This window comes from Drosophila ananassae, chromosome 2R (assembly GCF_017639315.1).
Source record: "Drosophila ananassae strain 14024-0371.13 chromosome 2R, ASM1763931v2, whole genome shotgun sequence".
NCBI lineage: Eukaryota > Metazoa > Arthropoda > Insecta > Diptera > Drosophilidae > Drosophila > Drosophila ananassae.
In genome coordinates, this window is record NC_057928.1 from 21721110 (window position 1) to 21740209 (window position 19100).

General features: G+C 40.5%; 3 protein-coding genes across 4 annotated transcripts; all 3 read right to left on the bottom strand.

Moving 5' to 3' along the window:
* Window positions 1–310: 310 nt before the first annotated feature.
* Window positions 311–5755, bottom strand: LOC6507861 (battenin). Of its 2 annotated transcripts, none has more exons than XM_014910009.2 (6): window positions 5656–5755; window positions 1855–2072; window positions 1659–1789; window positions 1436–1594; window positions 1038–1377; window positions 311–977 (listed from the first exon to the last, which is right to left on the bottom strand). In XM_014910009.2, the coding sequence occupies exons 2-6, from the start codon at window positions 2056–2058 to the stop codon at window positions 543–545; spliced, it is 1269 nt and encodes a 422-aa protein (XP_014765495.1). In that variant the 5' UTR covers window positions 2059–2072; window positions 5656–5755; the 3' UTR covers window positions 311–542. The 2 variants fall into 2 exon arrangements, with proteins under 2 accessions (XP_014765495.1, XP_001956484.1); XM_001956448.4 differs by lacking the exon at window positions 5656–5755 and adding an exon at window positions 4532–4655.
* Window positions 5756–7187: 1432 nt separating this feature from the next.
* Window positions 7188–9670, bottom strand: LOC6507860 (ionotropic receptor 75a). The gene is made up of 7 exons (XM_001956447.4): window positions 9442–9670; window positions 9197–9381; window positions 8799–9138; window positions 8597–8744; window positions 7926–8538; window positions 7590–7870; window positions 7188–7528 (listed from the first exon to the last, which is right to left on the bottom strand). Exons 1-7 carry the CDS (start codon window positions 9536–9538, stop codon window positions 7303–7305), a joined length of 1890 nt encoding a protein of 629 aa, XP_001956483.1. The 5' UTR covers window positions 9539–9670; the 3' UTR covers window positions 7188–7302.
* LOC6507859 (ionotropic receptor 75a) lies at window positions 9286–15057 on the bottom strand. The gene is made up of 11 exons (XM_044714517.1): window positions 14113–15057; window positions 13883–14061; window positions 13476–13820; window positions 13285–13421; window positions 12613–13219; window positions 12050–12556; window positions 11104–11442; window positions 10910–11046; window positions 9961–10845; window positions 9698–9909; window positions 9286–9381 (listed from the first exon to the last, which is right to left on the bottom strand). Exons 1-10 carry the CDS (start codon window positions 14204–14206, stop codon window positions 9699–9701), a joined length of 3441 nt encoding a protein of 1146 aa, XP_044570452.1. The 5' UTR covers window positions 14207–15057; the 3' UTR covers window positions 9286–9381; window position 9698.
* Between the last annotated feature and the right edge of the window lie 4043 nt (window positions 15058–19100).

The window sequence follows — 19100 nt, forward strand, 5'->3', positions numbered from 1 at the left end:
TCGGATCGTATCGCTGAGACTGAACGCGACTCAATCTCCGAATGGGTCTGCCCCCCGGCAACTCACTCCAAGCTTCCCAATTTGAGTTTCAGTTTCAGTTTCGGCTACCGATCGGATCGATTGAGACTAAATAGACAGTCACTAACCGCTTCATATAATTACAACAGCAATATAATTATAGCAACATGTCTAAATACAAAACACCGTGAATGAGTTTAATGGGTGATAGTTGAATAAACTGAAATATCAGTCAAGAGGTGTATCAAGGTAATTGATTATCTCATAATCTTATAAACAGAAACACTATGTATTCTCTCTTCAATTCTTTATTAAACTTAATCTTATATGTGTAATTGTTAAAACCATGATGAATACTAACTATATAACATCTAACTGACTTCGCAAAGCCGCATAGAATGGAATAATACTATTGGGACACGCACAGACTTAGACTCTAATTTAGCTACACACGCACACAGTAAAGGCATAATCTGATCTTGATCCTGATCCTCATCCTGATTCTCATTCGTTTCCAGATCTGCTCACCAAACAACGCCTCTCGTGGCCGCCGGCAGACCACAGATGGCATTGTGGACGGGAATCGCCAGGAATCCGGCCAATGCGATGCCATAGGAATCTGATTGCACCACCATGGCCATGGCGAATTGTTGCCTCTCTGCGGATATCTCCTTCGACATGCGGTAAAAGGTGTTGACATAGGCCCCGCCGCCCAGGAGGCCCTCCCACAGGACAATGACAAACACGATCCAAATACTAGGCGTGTACCACCAAATCACTTCGGTGAGGAAGTAGACCACATTGACAAACTGGAAGATGGACATCAACCAGATCTTGTCCAGCTGGAAGATATTGACGGAGGAGCGTGAGATGAAGACTCCGATTTGGTAGTCCACGTTGAGCCAACGATACTGGGAGTCCTTGTCCAGGAAGATGTCCTCAAAGTAGACCAGTTCAAACTGAAAGAAAATATTAAATTATAAATTTAATTTATTAATTTTAAAACTCATTTTTCTTACCAATCCCTGGTTAATGAAATACTCGAAAAAGTAAACAAGGCAAAGGGGCAGCATGTATTTGAACAAGTGCTTGATGTAGAAGAACTTCTCCTTGAACCCGACCAGGGGTTTCTCGTCGCTGATTAGGACCTCAGTGGACTCCACGGTGGTCACTGGAAGAATGTCCACCTGAGGACGACGAAGGATCAGCCAAAAGGCGACAGCCTCAATGGCAGGGAAGATCAACATGATCAACATGGTGTCCCGAGGACTGACATTCAGGGATCTTAAACTGGCGTAGCTCAAGGAACCAATAACTCCAGCACCTCCTGTTCCCGAGGACCAAGTCGAGATTACATTTCTGGATTGGAAAATTATTATTTAGAAATAGTTATCAAAGATATTTATTTTAAGCTTACTTGTTATAGCGTGAGGAATAGGCCAGGAAAGTGGTTTCTCCAATTCCACTGCTGGCTGAGGTGATGATCACTCCCAGAAGAGCCATCCACTCGGCATTGGCGAATCCTACCAAAAGGAAACCAGCCGCCGAAAAGGCCACAGCCAAAGCAATTCGAAAGCTAGATAGATTTAATTATATTTTAAGTTTAAAATAGTTTAAGACTTTATATTTAAACTACTCACTTGACCCAAAATGGAAAAAAGGGCATCAGCATCTTAACAAAGAGTGAGGGCAAGACATCAGCCAACAAAATAGCTCCAGTGGATACCAAATGACAATTTCTGCCCGAATCGCTCTCCTCAGCATCATCGGTCTAGAAAAGATTTGAAATATTATTTATAAAATTTATTAAATAATTTATTTAATTATATTATTTACAGGATTAAACTGCTTGATGATATCGTGGGCAGCACTGAGCATCACCACATAGCCATAGTTGTTGCAGAGACCCAGGATCCAGTAGGCAGTCAAGTCCCTCCACAGACCCCGATCGTGTCGAGAACTCCGGGCTGCATCTCCGGGTGCAACCACTACCTGGGGATCGGGTTCGGACTCGGCCTCTTGCTGTTTGCTAGCCGTCATCTTGACCAGGCCAACTGTAAAGAGAGTTGGAATATATTTACCTAAACTTCAGACCAAAAACTATATAAAACAAGAAAGGAAAGCTAACTTCGAGCGGAGCCGAAGTTTATATACCCTTGCAGTTCAGTCGCAGTCCGCTAGGTGGCGCCACGCATCTTATATTATTAGATATGTAGCGGATCGTATATAGTTGGCCGATCCTTATGAAATTTGGCATATCGAATTATTTTGCCAAAAGAGTAATCTGTACCAAATCCCATCTTTCTAACTTAAAAAACACCAAAGTTATGCCAATTTCGATCGTTCTATGACAGCTATAGGATATAGTCGGCCGATCCTTATGAAATTTTGCACACAAGATATTTTGGTCAAATATAACATGTGTGGAAAGTCCCAACCCTCTAACTTAAAAAACACCAAAGTTATGGCATTTCCGATCAATCAGTTATATGGCAGCTATAGGATATAGTCGACCGATCCCGGCCGTTCCGACTTATATACTGCCTGCAAAGGAAAGAAGGGTGTGTGCAAAGTTTCAACTCGATAGCTTTAAAACTGAGAGACTAGTTTGCGTAGAAACGGACAGACGGACAGACGGACAGACGGACAGACGGACAGACGGACAGACGGACATGCTCATATCGACTCAGGAGGTGATCCTGATCAAGAATATATATACTTTATAGGGTCGGAGATGTCTCCTTCACTGCGTTGCACACTTTTGACCAAAATTATAATACCCTCTGCAAGGGTATAAAAAACCCTACGTATAACTCATTATACTACGCCTCATTACCTCTCTAACTTTTCACGAAAGAATAACTTGTTTCTCTTTCATTTTGCAAAAGCTTTATAGCATTTTTACTCTTTGCTAAGAAAAACTCTTAAGTAAGTGCTAAGTTTTTTATGAATTAATACCCGCTCGAGTCGAATTTAAACAAATTATTTAATTTGTTAAGCTAAGCATGTGCGTCATTGGTCTTGAACTTGTAGAAAACTGTGAATTGGGGAAGTCGTTTCAATAAAAGCGGTTGACTTTCGTGGAAAATACGTGAACTAAATGCTAAAAAAAATTTGTATGCATATCATCGAAGGTGGTAAAATACAGCTGTTTAGTTAAAATTCATGGATTGACAGGTTAAAAGCCTTGTTATTTGTTTACAGATAATAGATAGGAACTTCAATGAATAGTTTAGAATTTTTTAAAGATGTTATGATAAGTAAACAAAGCAAGGTTCAGTAATAATTTCTACTACTAACAAGTAAAAAAAATAGTTACAAAGTAACTGAAATTTTTCAATTCTATCCATATATAATTATTGTTGTGGTTGCTAACTTAAAGCAACCGAAATTAGAGGGGGAAATGAACTAATTGGGACATCACCGGATATATATACGTATGTATATATAGAGAAATAGTTTATTGGCAATGATTTGGTTAGTACAAAGTACAGGTTATTTGATTTGTTTACATCCGACAGAACTTGTGACTGATACTAAAATAAAGATAAAATAGAAAATATAGAAAAACAACAAGAACTAAACCGGAAAGACAGAGAACCTCCTCCACAGGCGATGCTTTTGATTGACATTTATAATTTCCCCGATCACTTGCGATTGACCTTGCAATTGTGTTTTAAATGGGCTAAAAAAAAACGAGTACTGTTAGCTAATCAAGTTAGAACTAGCCAAGTGGCAAATAATTAAAACAAATTAACTGCCAAGTTCGATTAGTTTCTGCAGCCCGCCAATGCAGTAACATGATTATGGATTATTGGATTGTGCCAACATTTAGTGACTCATTCTTGGGGATTCACTTGATCCATTTGCGCAGTTACGGAGTTGTTGACCCACTTCGTAGCGCACTTTCCTATCGAATTACTCTTGCTTATTACCCAAAAAGAATTAATTTGACACTCGACCGAAATGCATTTCGAAATATCGAAAGTAATCTGAGATGCATAGAGGAGAGAACTTTTGCTGGGTTTGCCTTGGACTCTAAAATAATGGCACAGCAATAAATTGTGCCGATTCTTTGGTTTCTGAATCTATATTTCTCACACTTCTATATATTACTAGGACTATTTAATTATTCTTTGAAGTATTTAATTTTTTTTCAAATTGGGGTTTACAAAACCTTTAAATAATTGCTTCTCAGGGTATTATCTGCTTTGTTCAATACTGTGATAAAGTTTTATTCTAGTAACTATAATTATTTTTTTAATATTCTAGAATTTAAATACATTTTTGTATTTTAATTTTCAAAAATATTGAATCATGTCTATTCAAAATCGAATTTTTAAACATTTTTAGATCTTGACATCACTTTTAAACTGAATATTAATAGTAGAACTTCATTAGTCTTCAAGAACCTTTAGAAAAATATGGAATTATTTAAAAAGTCCCTTTTGTTTTTCACTTTTCTACCATATCCTTGAGTTTATTGACCATTACGGTTTGGTCTATTACGTACACTTGTCTGGCAATTAAAATTTAGTGAGGATTTCCGAGAAGGTATAACCACAAAATCGGCAATCCAATTGGCAACGACGACGATTCGCACGTTGGGGCGTTCGATGAGTGACTGAACCTGAATATAGTAAGCCCTCCCAACTGAACGAGAACCAATAACAATCGGTAACAGCAACAATAACAAAAGCTAAAGCATTTAAAACAACAACAAGAGCGGCAAAGACCTAAAGTGCGAGGTATCACGCGAGTTGCCAGCGGGAGCATAAAAAACAATGCTAATTGAAACTAAAACAATTGCAGATGCAACAAGTGCCAAAGTGCCGATCAGGCAATATATATAGTATATATATACTTTCAGGTAGCACATTCAATACGATATAGCTATAGCGGCGGATTTAATTCAATTTGATTTAAGGAAAAAAGGGGGAGTTGAGGTCGGTCAGCGAACGTCACGTTTTTCAGTCTTAATTGCATACACTTCAAGAAGGTATTCGGATTACGATAAGCTCTTTGGCTACCTTGTATTAAGAAATTCTTAAAGCCTTTATCATCCTTGATATTCGATCGCCTGACGATCCTAAATAATCTGATAGTAAATCGATTAGATTGTGAAAATATATAGAGATTGTGTTAAGAGGCTTTTAAGTATAAAGTACTTGTCTCCAAGCATGTGCCTGCTGTTAGTTGAGTTCAAAAAACTAAATCAAATTAGTTCCTAAGGGTATACGAAGGTTTAACAAGAATTTTCCATAAAATATTTGTGGTTAACTGCTGTTAATAAAATTATAAACCGCATTCTGAGTTATTTCAAGTAGAGCCGTTTGTAATCAGGTACAACTATTTATTGGTTTAGTTAACTAAGCTTGATTATAAGTCATAATCGTAGTTTTTATTGTATTATTAGGGTACCACGTGTCGTATGCGTAATTTGGTGTTAAAGAAATAAAAATATATTTTTATTTACATATATGATTTGCATATTGTTTTAAAGCTTTATTAAGGTTATTTAACTCAGAAAGTAACCGTTCAGTTATGCAAATAAAATTCACTTGACTAACTGGAAGTGCTGGCTAATTTTAGAATTAAATTTACGATTTGCACTTTATTCTGAAAAATATTCCGTACCGAGCTAACTTCTCCAAAGGATTGAATAATTTCTGAAAAAATATTTCCGTCTGTGATTTAAGTCACTCGAGCTATGAAAACCAACTGAGAAGTGTCGAATACGGACCTAGACTCCGGCCGGACATGCTGCAATCGACATTATCATTATCGTTAAGTGGCCAACAGATTAAATTAAAGATAAGACTTTCGCAGCATTGGGCCATATAAATCTTGAGATACGAGTATCAGTCGTATATGACAGGCACTGGATGTACGACAGAAGGAAACATGGCAATCAACTGGCTTGGCGACGGACGAGGAGGAGCAGCTGGTGGCCCCCACCAGGGTGGTTCTATCTTTAGCTCCTCAGTTAAATGTAATTATCGGGTCTAGTTGAAAGTTTCCCCATCATAAAATTCATTCGCTTTTATTTCCCTTTGTGGAAATCGGTGTTTTTTGCGTTCATTTTTAGTTTGTACAAAAACCAAAAAAAATAAATTTCACACCGCAGCCGCAAAGCAGGGAACACTTTATTTTTTACCTTGCCTTCGGGTTATACATTTCATTTGATAAAAAAAGGGAAATAATAGTGGTTGTTGCTGACAAATTGCAATAAAATGGAAGGGCTGCCGAACAAGTAAGATCCTAGTTAAGCGATGAAAATAATTCTCAAGGACCTGTCAATTTTTTAATCAGTTTAAAGGTGTTAAAGGTGTTTTAATGAAAAGGAAAGTTTCACATGGCTTGTTGATAGGTCTATTGGGTTGTAATATGGTTAAATAAATAAAACTGCTGAAGTCGCAAGTCTTTGAACTAAGACAGTAGCTTTAAAGGCACTTTAAAGTATTTCCTGACTTCCCTAAATGTAAAAAAAAAAATTTTAGGTGTTTAGTACCCAATTTGCCAAATAAAATCAATTTATACCACTAAACCCTTTTCAAAAAGCTTGGAAATCGTATGATATAAACGTCTGATATTAGGCCTATATTTTTTTTATTAACCCCCAATAAAATGTCATGTCAATAGCACTTTAACTACCCCCTTTCCCAGGACTGATTACCCAACATCACGTGTCGCTCTCATCTTTATAGGCCGCAATCACTTCCGATAAAGCCGGCGGCGAAAATAATTAAAATAACACAAATCAGGTGACAAGGGCAAAATCTGATTGATTAGCTGGGAAAACAGCTCCATGTGGGATGGGGGAATACCAGTTACCTGTTACTAATAGGCCAAAATCAGTAATCTGGCAGAAAAAATGTGGGGCGACAAAGTTTTCGATTCGAATGTGGTCTGGCATAAAAATGCAAATAACACAGCCTGCGGAGAATGAATAAAACGATTGCCAAAAGTAAAAAAAAATATAAAAACGTAACCGCCAAACATGAAAAGTTTTTAATGCAAATACGAAAATCGCACGTCCTTGCCACGCCCCCCGCTAACACCCTTGCCAGCAAACCCATTTTGGCCTTAACGAGGCGTGCAACAATTTTCGGGCGGGAAAAAAACAGGAAGCGAGAAAAAGCATCCAACCTGCATAATTTTGTAATGCAAAAAGTTAATGCAAAGTGTTTTTATTTTCTCCAGGATTCAGGATTCAGGATTCAGGGTGCAAGTGGTGCATATATAATAGTCCTTTATATATAAAGTTAAAGTGATTTTAAAGCTCTATTCGTGGTAGGTGCGACGAGAAGTGAAGAAACGTTGCCAGGCCAGTTCGATTGCAAGGATGAGAATGACCAGGATATAGGCGCAGATCAGCATAAGGAGTAGGGGAGCCACGTACTCCATGCCCACGGTTATCACAAAGTTCTGGGCCACACAGTGAAGTTTCATGTGAACCCAGTAGCTGCGCTGTTTCCGATAAACACCAGTTTCCAGAACTCGCAGGAGTCTGAAAAAGGGATTATTAAATTGCCTTAAATTTCAAAGGATAAAGGATTTAGAAACTTTACCTCAATCTAAAGAGCTCCTTGTAGGTAGAGTTCCTGTGCAGATGAGTGTAAAATAATTGCTCTGGTCGGAAAAGTACTTCGTTTAAATCGCATATTTGCTGGGCCGTGAAATACCTCTCCACGTAAGCATATCCAGAGGAGGTTTCAAAAACATAGACATATCCCGGATTGTCTCTAACCCGGAGGACACCCTCCTCGGCAGGCAGCCAGAGTTCCGGGTTCTTGGACTGAGTTTCGATTTTGCGTTTAATAAACAAATGAATCTCCGGAAGGCGAGAGTACTGGAAAATATAATTTAAAAAGTAATACAGTTTTTACAGACTAACTAAAACCCACATTCAGATAACTTTTGGTAAAGGGCAGTGGCTCCAGACCCACTGTCAAAGGACTCTCCGCCAGCTGCTGCATGGTCTTGATCTTGGACTTGACCGGAGAACTCAGAAGTGAGGACACCACCACCGAGGTGTAGTAGTTATACATAATGAAGCTGATCAGGAACAGGGCAAAGTATATCAGCCTGCCGCCAGTAGATCGAGGAATCAAGGCAGAACTCTGGATGCAGGCTGCCCCAAAGCTAATCAGAAAAGTACTCAGAATCGAGGGCAGGTAGTCCAATCTCCAGCGTCGGCTCATCCGCTTGCATTCCATATAGAAAGTGACCCACAAGAGGATACCAATCAAGGAGAGTACTCCACCGAAAAGATACCAGACCGTGGGACTGAAGGGCTGCAAGAAAACATCGCCCCGGAGGCCGGCATTGTGGGGAGTCCGGAAAATACAAACCGACCGAAAGAAGCCCGTCTCAATGATGGCCGACAAGTACTTCAGCCTGCCTTCGGTGGCCAGAGAGGGAGTGGCCGTGAGGTCCGCCGATTGATCCACCACAGCCCCCACCGAACCACCCACTACATCCGATTTGCTCCAGCTGTCCGAGAAGATGAACTTCATTCTGAAAGCTTGTCGCTTTAAGAAAAATAATAATATTAAACATTTTTGGAAAACCCTACTTGCAGTGCAGTAAGTCCCTCAAGATGAGGGTTAAATGAAACCCAAACCGGGCCAGGGAATCTATATGAGTATCATTCTCCTGGCTTAAGAACTGTATAAGCATATCATCTGACCAGGTGAGAGGTCTTTGGGTAACCACCGTTGCCACTAGAAAATTAATTATTGTTAGAGGTTTAGATCTTATCTAAGAAAAAGTCTTACCCCTTAAAACTACATCTGTGAGCTGCTCTCGATTTCCATATCTAGATCTTTTGAGTAAAGAACTTAAAAACTTAACCCTTTGACATCCTTTTAGATCACAAGCCGTTTCATAAGATCCTGTCATATTGAGCTGACCGCCAATAATTTTTCCATTACTATAGACATCATGTAGGGAGTAGCGAACGGTGGAGTTACTGGCTATTAGATCTTCTCTCATATAACTAACATCTGCGTCGATGGAAATATTAAAAGGAGCAAAGAAATCATAAAACTCCAATTCTGATTGGTTTCCGTGTAGAATCCAATGGTAATGCTGATTGTAGAGCTTCTCCAAACTGGCCTGGAGAGGGTTAGCTTTTATTATTTTATTAAAAAATAGTTTAGTGTAAAAAAATAACCTCCTTTAATAAATCCTTAGCTTGCTGACACTGAAAATCTACATAGATGGCTAAAGTGGGTTGGGAGTGATCCAGATATTTTAACTCCAGATCAGTCCAGTTTTGGATTCCTTTCATTTGAACAAACTGGTTATAGACAAGATGACGATGAATGGGATTGACGAACTGCTGATAAAACTTTAGACCTAGAAAAATAGAACATATAATGGACATATTATAGTAAAATTTAAAAAATAGTTGCCCACTTTCATCTCTCTGCCAGCAATGGAAAAATACAATGAATCCTATCCGAGACTGGAGGAGATTGTCCAGCACAAAGTTGGCCAGCTGCAGCAACTGCATTCTTGTTGACTTTGACACTTTTGGCTCTCGCCAAAGGACTTTTCCCTTTTATATGGCCATAAACAAATATTCCCTCCAATTTGGCTGTCATCAGTGTTCATTGTTTGTTTTTAAATTGCTGCAAATTGTTTTGACGGTTGCCATTGGCCTTGGACTTACCCTAGCGTAGCGTTGTGTGGCGATGCCAGAGGACCTCTAGGGCCAGAACACCCACACAGACAATCATGGCTCCGAGGAGCAGGATGAACAAAGGAGCAGCGTACTCCAGACCCACGGCTACCGTGTGATTGTGTTGGTAACAGTGGAGTTTGGTATTCATCCAGAACAGTTCGTGCTTCAAATGGACTCCAGTCTCTAGCATTCTCATTTCACTGAATAAAGAAGAAACTAGTAATTAAAACCCACAAAGAAACCATACATACTTTAACCGAAAGAGCTCCGCATAGGATGATCCCTTGACCACCACCGTATGGGTGACTGAGGCGTCTCGCAAAGGAATCTCATTCAGCTCGCAGATCTGGTGGGGCAGGAAGTATTTTCTCACAAACGCATAGGCCGTGGCCACTCCGGTGATGTAGACGAAGCCAGCACGATCCCTCACCGCCTCGACTCCCGCCTCGGTGGAGAGCCAGATCTGATCCGGAGACCTTTTGCTTCCAACCACCTTGTTCAGGTACAGACTGTGCACATCCCCCTCTTCGGAAGTCTCCACGTAGGTCCGCGTATATACGGCAGGTTCGATTCCCACCTCCAGGTTGCTGTCCGCCAGCTGCTGAAGTGTCCGGATATTGGACTTTACCGGCTGACCCAGGAGCTTGGACACCACAATCGAGGTGTAGTAGTTGTACATCAGAAACGAAGTCACCATCAGGGCGTAGAAGGCCATCCGTCCTCCAGTAGACCGGGGCGTTAGCCAGGCCCCCTGAATACAGCCAGTTCCGAAAGACAGCAAACAGGTGGTCAGGAGCGAAGGTTTCCACTGCCGTTTTTGCTCAAGGAGGAAGGTGATCCAGAGAAGGCACCCAGCGAAGAGGAGAAGCAGAGCAAAGGTTAGCCAGACGCCTCCGCTGAAGGGTTGCAGAAACTCCGTGGCACTCAGACCGGCGGATACCGATCGAGGGTTCCGGAACATGCAGATCTCCCGGAAAACACAAAACCTGGTCAAAGGCTGGAGGAATAAGCCCCTCTCTAAGGAGTAGATGAACGGGGCTATGGAAATGTCAGCCACATGCGTGATGAGGTCGCCAATCATGCCACCAGTTACATTCCCGTCGTCTGTCCAGCGGTCTCTGAATATATAATCAAATCTAAGGATTGTAAAAAGAATATTTAAATATTAAAACATTAAATGTTAAATATTAAACTCCCTACTGGCAATCCAACATATCCCTGAGCGGCTGACGGGATTGGTAACCCAATCTGCCGTAGGTATCCACATGAACGTGATTTAGGTTCTCCATGAGGGCAAATATTTCCTCTTTCGATGAATTTATGGGCAAGAAATTAACCTAAACAGACTCTTTATTAAAAAAGGAAATTAAGATAATTAAAAATATATCACGCACCACAGCAGTAGCTTTCATTGTCAAGCCAGTTAAGGACCTTCGATGTTGCAAGGGGGTTCTTGTATGAAAATCACTAAGATATCTTTCTAATTCACATTTCTGTTTGTCACAAGATACTTCTCTATCTGCAGTGATATTTAATTTTCCTCCAAGTTGTAATCCTTTGTTGTGCAAATCATAGAGAATAAAACTATTAGAAATATTCCTCATAACATAGGTAACATCAGCATCGATGAAAAATTGGGTTTCCTGGAACTGGGTTTTCATTTTTGAAAAATTATTGAAACCATCATATATCAACCAATGATAGCGATGGCTAAAAAGTCTTTTGTCACTGGCCTGTGGAAAAAACTGGATATTTGTTATGTTTTTTTAATATTTCCAATTAAAAATACTTGCCATGTTAAGAACCATATTACTTTGATTACAATTGATGTCAAAAAACAAAGCTATTTTTAACATATCATGTTTTATAAAAGTTTCTTCAATATTCATATTCGAGTTGAGGCTTCTAAATTGTGTAAGGACATTTCTAGATTGTGCCAATTGTGCAAAGTCCAATAAAGCTGAAAATATTAAACAATTTTAGTTTTAAAATTATATTTTTTACTTTTCAGAACTCACTATCTTTTGACCAACAATGTAATATCAAGAGATGACTTAACTTGGCCATTTGCAAAATATTGTAAAAAATCAAGTTGTGCAACTCCTGCATTTTGTTTTGCCAAACTTAGAACTTGGTTATTAATGATACTGATTATGGCCAAACAGCGGCTTATATAGGGTACACATAATGCCGCCCTCTGGCCACAAAAATCGGTGATTGAACTTGGGTTGACAACTTAATGGCTTGACAACTTAATGCTCGAAAGAAATCGCAGGAATTGATGGACAATTTAATCGAATTAAAGCTCACCTAAATTGTGATGAATTGTGAAGGCATTTATAGTTTTAGGGTGAGGATTGTCCTCCTGCCCCAACGCGCCCATGACAGTTCCAGCAGAAGGATCCCCAGGGCCAAAAAGTAGGCCACCAGAAGGGATATAAACAACGGAGCAGCATACTCCATGCCCACCTGGATCACGAAGCTATTGGAGAAGGTATGCAGCTTGGTCTTGCTGAAGAAGCGACTGTGTTTGGAGGTGATTCCCGTTTCCAGCATCCGCACCTGGAGCTGGGTGAGCAGCTGCCTGTAGGTGGAGTTCAGATGGATCATCCCGTAGACGGCGCTTTCGGGTCGCAGCTTTATCTCGTTCAGATCCGAGATTTCCCGGGGCAGGTAGTGCTTCTCCACAAAATGGTACATGAACGAGGCCTCCGAAGTGTAGACGAAACCAGGTTGGTCCCGCACCTTGATGACACCCTCCTCCGGGGAAAGCCATACGCTATTTGGATCCCGTTTGGTCTCCACTTTCTGCTTGTAAAGACTGCGAATATCCGGACGGGGAGAGGACTACGGAAGGGTAGAGTTAAAGTTTAAAAAATCAATAAAATGAAAAGAAGACTCACCACCAAATATGTCTTGGTAAAGGGAACCGTATCGAAGCCCACGTCCAAAGAGCTGTCTGCCAATTGCTGGATAGTCCTAATATTGGACCGGACAGGGGATCCCAAGAGCATGGCCACCACAATGGATGTGTAGTAGTTGTACATGAGGAACGAGGTCAACATGACGGCTATGAAGGCCAGTCTCCCCCCAGCAGACTTAGGCATCAAATAGGATCCCTGGATGCAGGCAGCTCCAAAGCTGATCAGGCAACTGGAGAGCAATGATGGCATAAAGTCCAGGCACTTTTGCATCCAACGCCGTTCCAGGCGAAAGATCAGCCACAACATGACTCCGGCAAAAATCAAAAGAGCCATGAAAGCAAACCAAACACTCGGCATGAAGGGCTCCAGAAAAACGGCAGCCTTGATTCCGGCATTGTGGGGTGTCCGGAACATGCAGACGGCCCGGAACTGAGCCTGTTCCGTCATGGGATGTACGTAGTGCAGTCGATTCCAGGATGGCACAAAGGGAGTGGTGCAAATTTCAGCGGATTCGTTGGTTAGCATTCCAATAGCTCCACCAAAGGCATCCTGGACACTCCAAGTTCCACACCATATATAGTGCATTCTGTTTTAATTTTTATTGAAAATTTACTAGGACTTAAACCTTTAAGATTTATTTTTATAACTCACTTGAATCCCAAGACCTCCTGACAGTGTAGGATAAGTCTATATCCTATTCGAGATATTGAGTCCATGTGCGCGTCTCTATCGCTGTTGAGGAACTCCAGGAGAGCCTCCTCACTGGAGTTAATGGGCAGCACAGAGACCTTTAAACATCTTAATAAAGTTATTCCCATTTCATATTAAAGAGATTTTATTACCAAAGCAGCCAAACGGAAGGTAATGCTCGATAAATCCATTCGATGTTGCAGTTTGGAGCCCAGGTGCAAATCACTAAGGTAATCCCTCACCTGGCAGTGACTTTGATTGCACTGGAGACTCCGGTCGATGGTGACATTGAGTTGGCCGCCTAAGTGGCTTCCCTTGTTGTAGACATCGCGGAGGACGAAAGTGTCCTGCGCCTCCTCCTGGCGACTGGCGTGGGTAACATCGGCGTTCAGACTGAGATTGGCTTGATGGAAAAGATGGCTTAGTTTGGTCAAGTTACCAGCCTCGTCGTAGAGCAGCCAGTGAAGATTTTGATTGTAAAGACGGGCACGACTGGACTAGTATACCAAAACATAGTTTTAAAAATAAAAATAAATAGGTATTCTTTTTAGAAACCCACCTGATTGGTAACTGACTCTGCCATTTCGCAGCCCAAGTCCAAAAAGACAGCCAGTTTGGGCAACTCACTGTCCAAGTAGTCCTTGTGTATGTTGGCCAAGTGTTCGGGGTCCTGCTGCAGGTCAATGAATTGTGCAAAAATGCCGCTCTCAGACATCAATTTGGCCAAAGGATATGCCTCTAAAATGTGTATTTAAAAGGTCTATTCCCACTGGGGATAATAATTCTCACCCCTAGGCGACCAGCAATGAAATACCATTGCACTCCTCAAATTGATTTCCAGGAGATTGAAAACAATCAGTCGATACAACGGCAAGTTTGTCATCTTGGCTGAGACTTTTTGGCCATTTTGGGCAATCCTGCAAGGCTTTTATAGCCAAAATACAGACGTCAAACAAGGCCAATTAAGTCATTAGAATCTAAATTTTCGGGGCCATTTATTTGGATTGACAGGCAAGTCAAATTTCGGGGCAGTTCGGGACCATGCCACACGTCTTCCTGCCAAAAAATATGTCCATGCAATTGCAACAGGTGGCAGATTGGCGAGGCGCCTGCGCAGAATCCGGTAACGTAAACAAAATTGCTAGTCGGAATTATGAATGAAAGAATGTCCCCTACTTTGGGCCGTGTTAATGGATTTCTCAGCCGGGGGTTGGACGGATGGCAAGGATGGCAGGTCAGGACAGTGCCGCAGGCTATAGTGATTTCGCGCCTTTGCATGTCCTGCCTCATGCTCCATGCTCCTTGCCCCATGCATGATGCTGGCCCATTTCACCCAACATTTCGCCCACAACCCAACACGCCAACACGCCAACCGCCCAAGCCAAGCTGCCCCAAAACGCTGCACAATTCAATCTTCTGGCCTGGTCTCAATATCGTTTCGGTTCAGTCTGCGTTGCGCGCTTGGCGCGTTTTGACGTATCTTTGTATCTTCGCTTTGTATCTTGGCCCGCCGCTGGGAATCCGTCAGCTTCCCGTTTCAGTTTCGTTCGATTCGGTTTGTTTTCGCCTTGGTTGGATTGTTAGTTTGTTTATTTTCGCCGAGATTTGTGTGTATTTTTTGGATACAATTCCGCCAGCGACGGCTGCAAAAATACAGATGAAATTAAGTATGCGGAGTTACGAAAAATCTAGTGATATAGAAAATAATGAATTCTAAACAAATTAATAAATAAAATGGAGAATAAAAGAGTTTTCTTAAAAGTGTATAAATTTTTAAAAATGGAATGTGTTTAGAAATATAAATTTTACAAATAGAAAAAAATAAATAATACTTGTAACCTAAAAAAAATCTTCTAAAAAAGTTGTATAAATATTTGTAATAAATGTTTATAATTAATTACTTGTGTCTCTGGGATATAGTTATGTAATACAGTACTTATTCAGTATAACCATTATTTCAAGGTTTCTTTGGCCAAGTATCGCTTAACAAAGCCACCAAGGCGTATACGTAATTTCGAATAGCCAAAAAAACTGTTTTTTTTTGCAGAAACGTTAAATTGTTTGTCTCTGGACTCTACTCAAAGATTCGGCCTCTAATTGAACTGTCAAATCCTAATTATCCCCCGCCCCCTGCCCCTTAATAGAAAGCCAATTAAACTGTCCAAATCAACTTAATTAACACGGCTTGAATGTCCATTTTCAAATGGAATATTTATGTAGAAACTTGGCGGAACAACAAACTGAAATAGCATGTGTAAACGAAATTGTTTTATAATTAAGATAAATACGTTTTAGAAATCGCTAAAACAGAAAAAAAGAGTGAAAATCAATTGAACTGTGGTCAGCTGCAATGGGCCAATAAAACGGGCCAGAAATAAACAACAAATCTGAAAAAATATGACATTTCCAACAGTTACAACTACAACATTATGTCGCTACATTAAGTGCAAATAAAATGCAATTATCGCTGATTTAAACGGGCATTAGAGAATCATAAATTTTCCATGAAAACCAAATTGCCGCAGGACGCAGGACGAGTGCAAAAAATAATTCCCCGCAGGATACTGGTCAACCAGTGATAGAAAAAAAATTCCAATATTAAAATAATTGATTGAAAAGCAGTAGATCGAAGCGCTCTAACTAAAATTTTTAAAGTCCCTTTTTTTATAAGAGTATAAAATAATTAAGAAATTTGATCCCATTTATGCTAATGTATGATTTGAAAGGCTCTAACTTGACCAAGAAATTATTTGTCCAGATTCATTATCGCATAGTTTTAGAGGCCGAAAGTAGAAAAAGCAGCTTAACGCGTCTCGGCAAATTTTTTCAGGCAAGATTTTCTGCTTTCGTGCCTTTCAAAGGTCCGCAGCTTTTCATTCATTTTTTCTGCACGTTTTTTTTTCCTGCTGTTTTTTGTTTTGAGATTCAGATTTTGTTCGTTGGCGCCGCTTCAGGTTACAAAACATCTCTCGAATAGAAAAAATGCAAAGGCACCCAAAAGCAGCAAACGCAGCAACAACATGGGCATCGCACTCTCGAGATTTACATTGTAAAGTGATCCTATATACATAGTATATATAGAGAGCATGTCCACCCAGAAAAAAAAAGTAAATAAATAAGAAGGAAATTCTTGCATTTAAATTAGTTGAATTTGGTAGGGTTTTTTTTTGTCGGGTCTTAGACTGTCTATATAGCCGCCTAACGTTTCCTTCCGTTGGCGTTCTATTGCTCTTATTGAATTGGTTTGGGGATTTGTCGGTTTGACCCACAAGTCAAGATTGTGGCACGTCTGTTGAGGCAGGGCCACCCCTTTCCAGTCCTCATACCCAGTTTAGTTAAGCGTCCTCCGGATGCGTCTTCTGTGTGTCATTATTTCAACCGAGGGGTTGCTGAGGACAAAGTGCCGGGGGTAATACTGCTTTTGCTACTGCGTTTGGCTTTCCATTTTCCATCATTTTTGTTTCTTTTTTTTTTTTTAGTTTTTGTAGCTACATGCTCTCGTTACCAGAGTAGTGGTAGTAGAGGTCTACCTACTAAGCCCCCTACATTTGTGTTCATTAAATTTGCAAGTAAGTTGAAATGTTTTTGTTTACCTCGAGAACTGCCCTTGTTGGGCCTACAACTGGCCCCAACATTCCAAATGGAATGTTTGAAAATTAAACATGACTAAAAACCATTATTGCCTTTTTAGATTAGGGGTAGTCATTGTCATTGTTACAGGAAATTTTATAGTAACTGTGTTATTGGAATAATTATGTTTTAAAATGTAATTAGTAAGAAGGCCTTTTCTTTCCTTCCATGATAACCTATCTCGGACTAACATTTCTAGAATAGTTATTTAAAATGTCTTAAAAATGCATTAGAAATTACCTCTTAAGACATTTTGAAATCAAACTACGTTTAGAAGGATATCAATATAGATTTAAAGCTACCATTTCCTCCATATCCGTAAACTGAACAAGGGAACCCACTTAGCAGAGACAAGTGCAAACATTTGTGCATTATAATGCCTGGGAAGAGAGCGATTCAGTTGCATTTCACGCTTCCCTAATCCTCGCCAGAGCTCCGTTCGGTAAACATTTCCGCCGAACGTGAGTCCGTTAGGGATCCGCCCAGCCAGAGGCTAGAAGGGAGCCAGAATTCCGGAGACTGGGACGGAGGCACGTGCCTGTCGCTCAGCAGTAAAATAATTAGAACAATTGCATTGGCCCGGGGCCATGAACTGACCGCAGATGGGGAACCAAAATTTTTGACTTTGCATTTAATTAAATTGCGATTTTAAGTCTACTTAGGTTAACTAGAAAACTTGCGGCCAAAATGAAAAGGACTTCAAAAAAATGGAAGCTATTTTATATTCATCGTTGAGATGCATCGGATGTTTGGGCAAAGGAGTGGCAGGAAAATGGTATATAATAATGCCAGCAGTTGCTACCGATTTACCATATAAACCACCTGCTGCGACTCCTTATGTTGGGTTACAAAATATGGGAAGAAAATTCCATAATGCACCAATAGACACCAGATGTCTGGCACATCAACAGTATATGGGATGCTTTTTGGGCATGGGTATGAGTATGAGTACTCTACTCTTAAATTTTGGCCATGATATACACTTTTTGGTCAAAAATACCTTAAAAACACACCTCGAATTATTGAGATACCTTTGAAAAATCATAAAAATATTAACTCCCATCAAATGACAATCAATCATTGCAAATTGCGTGATGTAACCTCAACGCCTTGCTTGCATCCTAACAATGTAGTTCCACCAAAAAAAGGACGAAAAAAAAAAACAAAAAAATAAATATTCCTTAGCCGGAAAGAGGCAGCTGAAAGGAGACAGGACATTCAGCAGCCTTCAAAAATTGAGTGCAATTTCGACGTTGATGAGAAAATGCGTTGAACGTGCTCAAGATGTCCTTTGGCAAACCTACGAGAATGGTGTGTGTGCGTGTGTGTGTGAAGGATGGTGTATGTGGGGATTCCCACATTTTAATTTAACCCGTTCGCACCAGTTAACAAAAGGCGGCTAAAGAGAAGGCAGTGGCTAAGCCAGAATTTATAAGCCAAAGGTTATGGGATTCGAAATCAAAAGATGAGGGAGTATGTTTCGGGAAGAATTAAAGAAAGGAAAGTTCTTTTAGGGGTTTTCTTATGAAATTTCTCTATTTTCCATAAAGTTAGGGCTTTGAATTTTTATAACATTTCTTAATAAAACCCTATTTTTGGGGCCTGGTGCATTCTGTGAAATCAACTAAAAATTATGCGCATTTCCTTTAAACCAGACTGAGTAGAAAGCCAGGCCATAATTAGCTAAACCAAGCTGGGGCCAACTAAACCGAACTAAGCCAAACTATGACAACTAAGGCCTAATCAAGTGGCAAGTAGGCATTGACGTCGAGGCTGACGTTGCAGCTGCCACCAGCTGGTTGCACGAGATGCTCCATCACCGATATCAGACGGCCGACTTGAAGGCAATAGTCAAGTGGCTGTGGGCCCACTTGAAAGTATCGAAAACCGTTATCGCATCCGGATGCCAATCCGGATGTGGTTATGGCCCGGCTGGCTGGCTGACTGGCTGGCATGCTCTGGCCAGGATGCCGGCATTGGCCATGCATAAAATTAGGTTAGTGGGTGAGATATAATTAAGTTATGGGGTCACCTGATTTCTGTTCTTGCTTTTTGTAATTTTTTTTTTTCACTTAATGAGATGTTGTCTTGCCCAAGGCTGGCTAGGTGTCCAGGCGTTAGGTGCATTATTCACTCGAAGCCTTTGG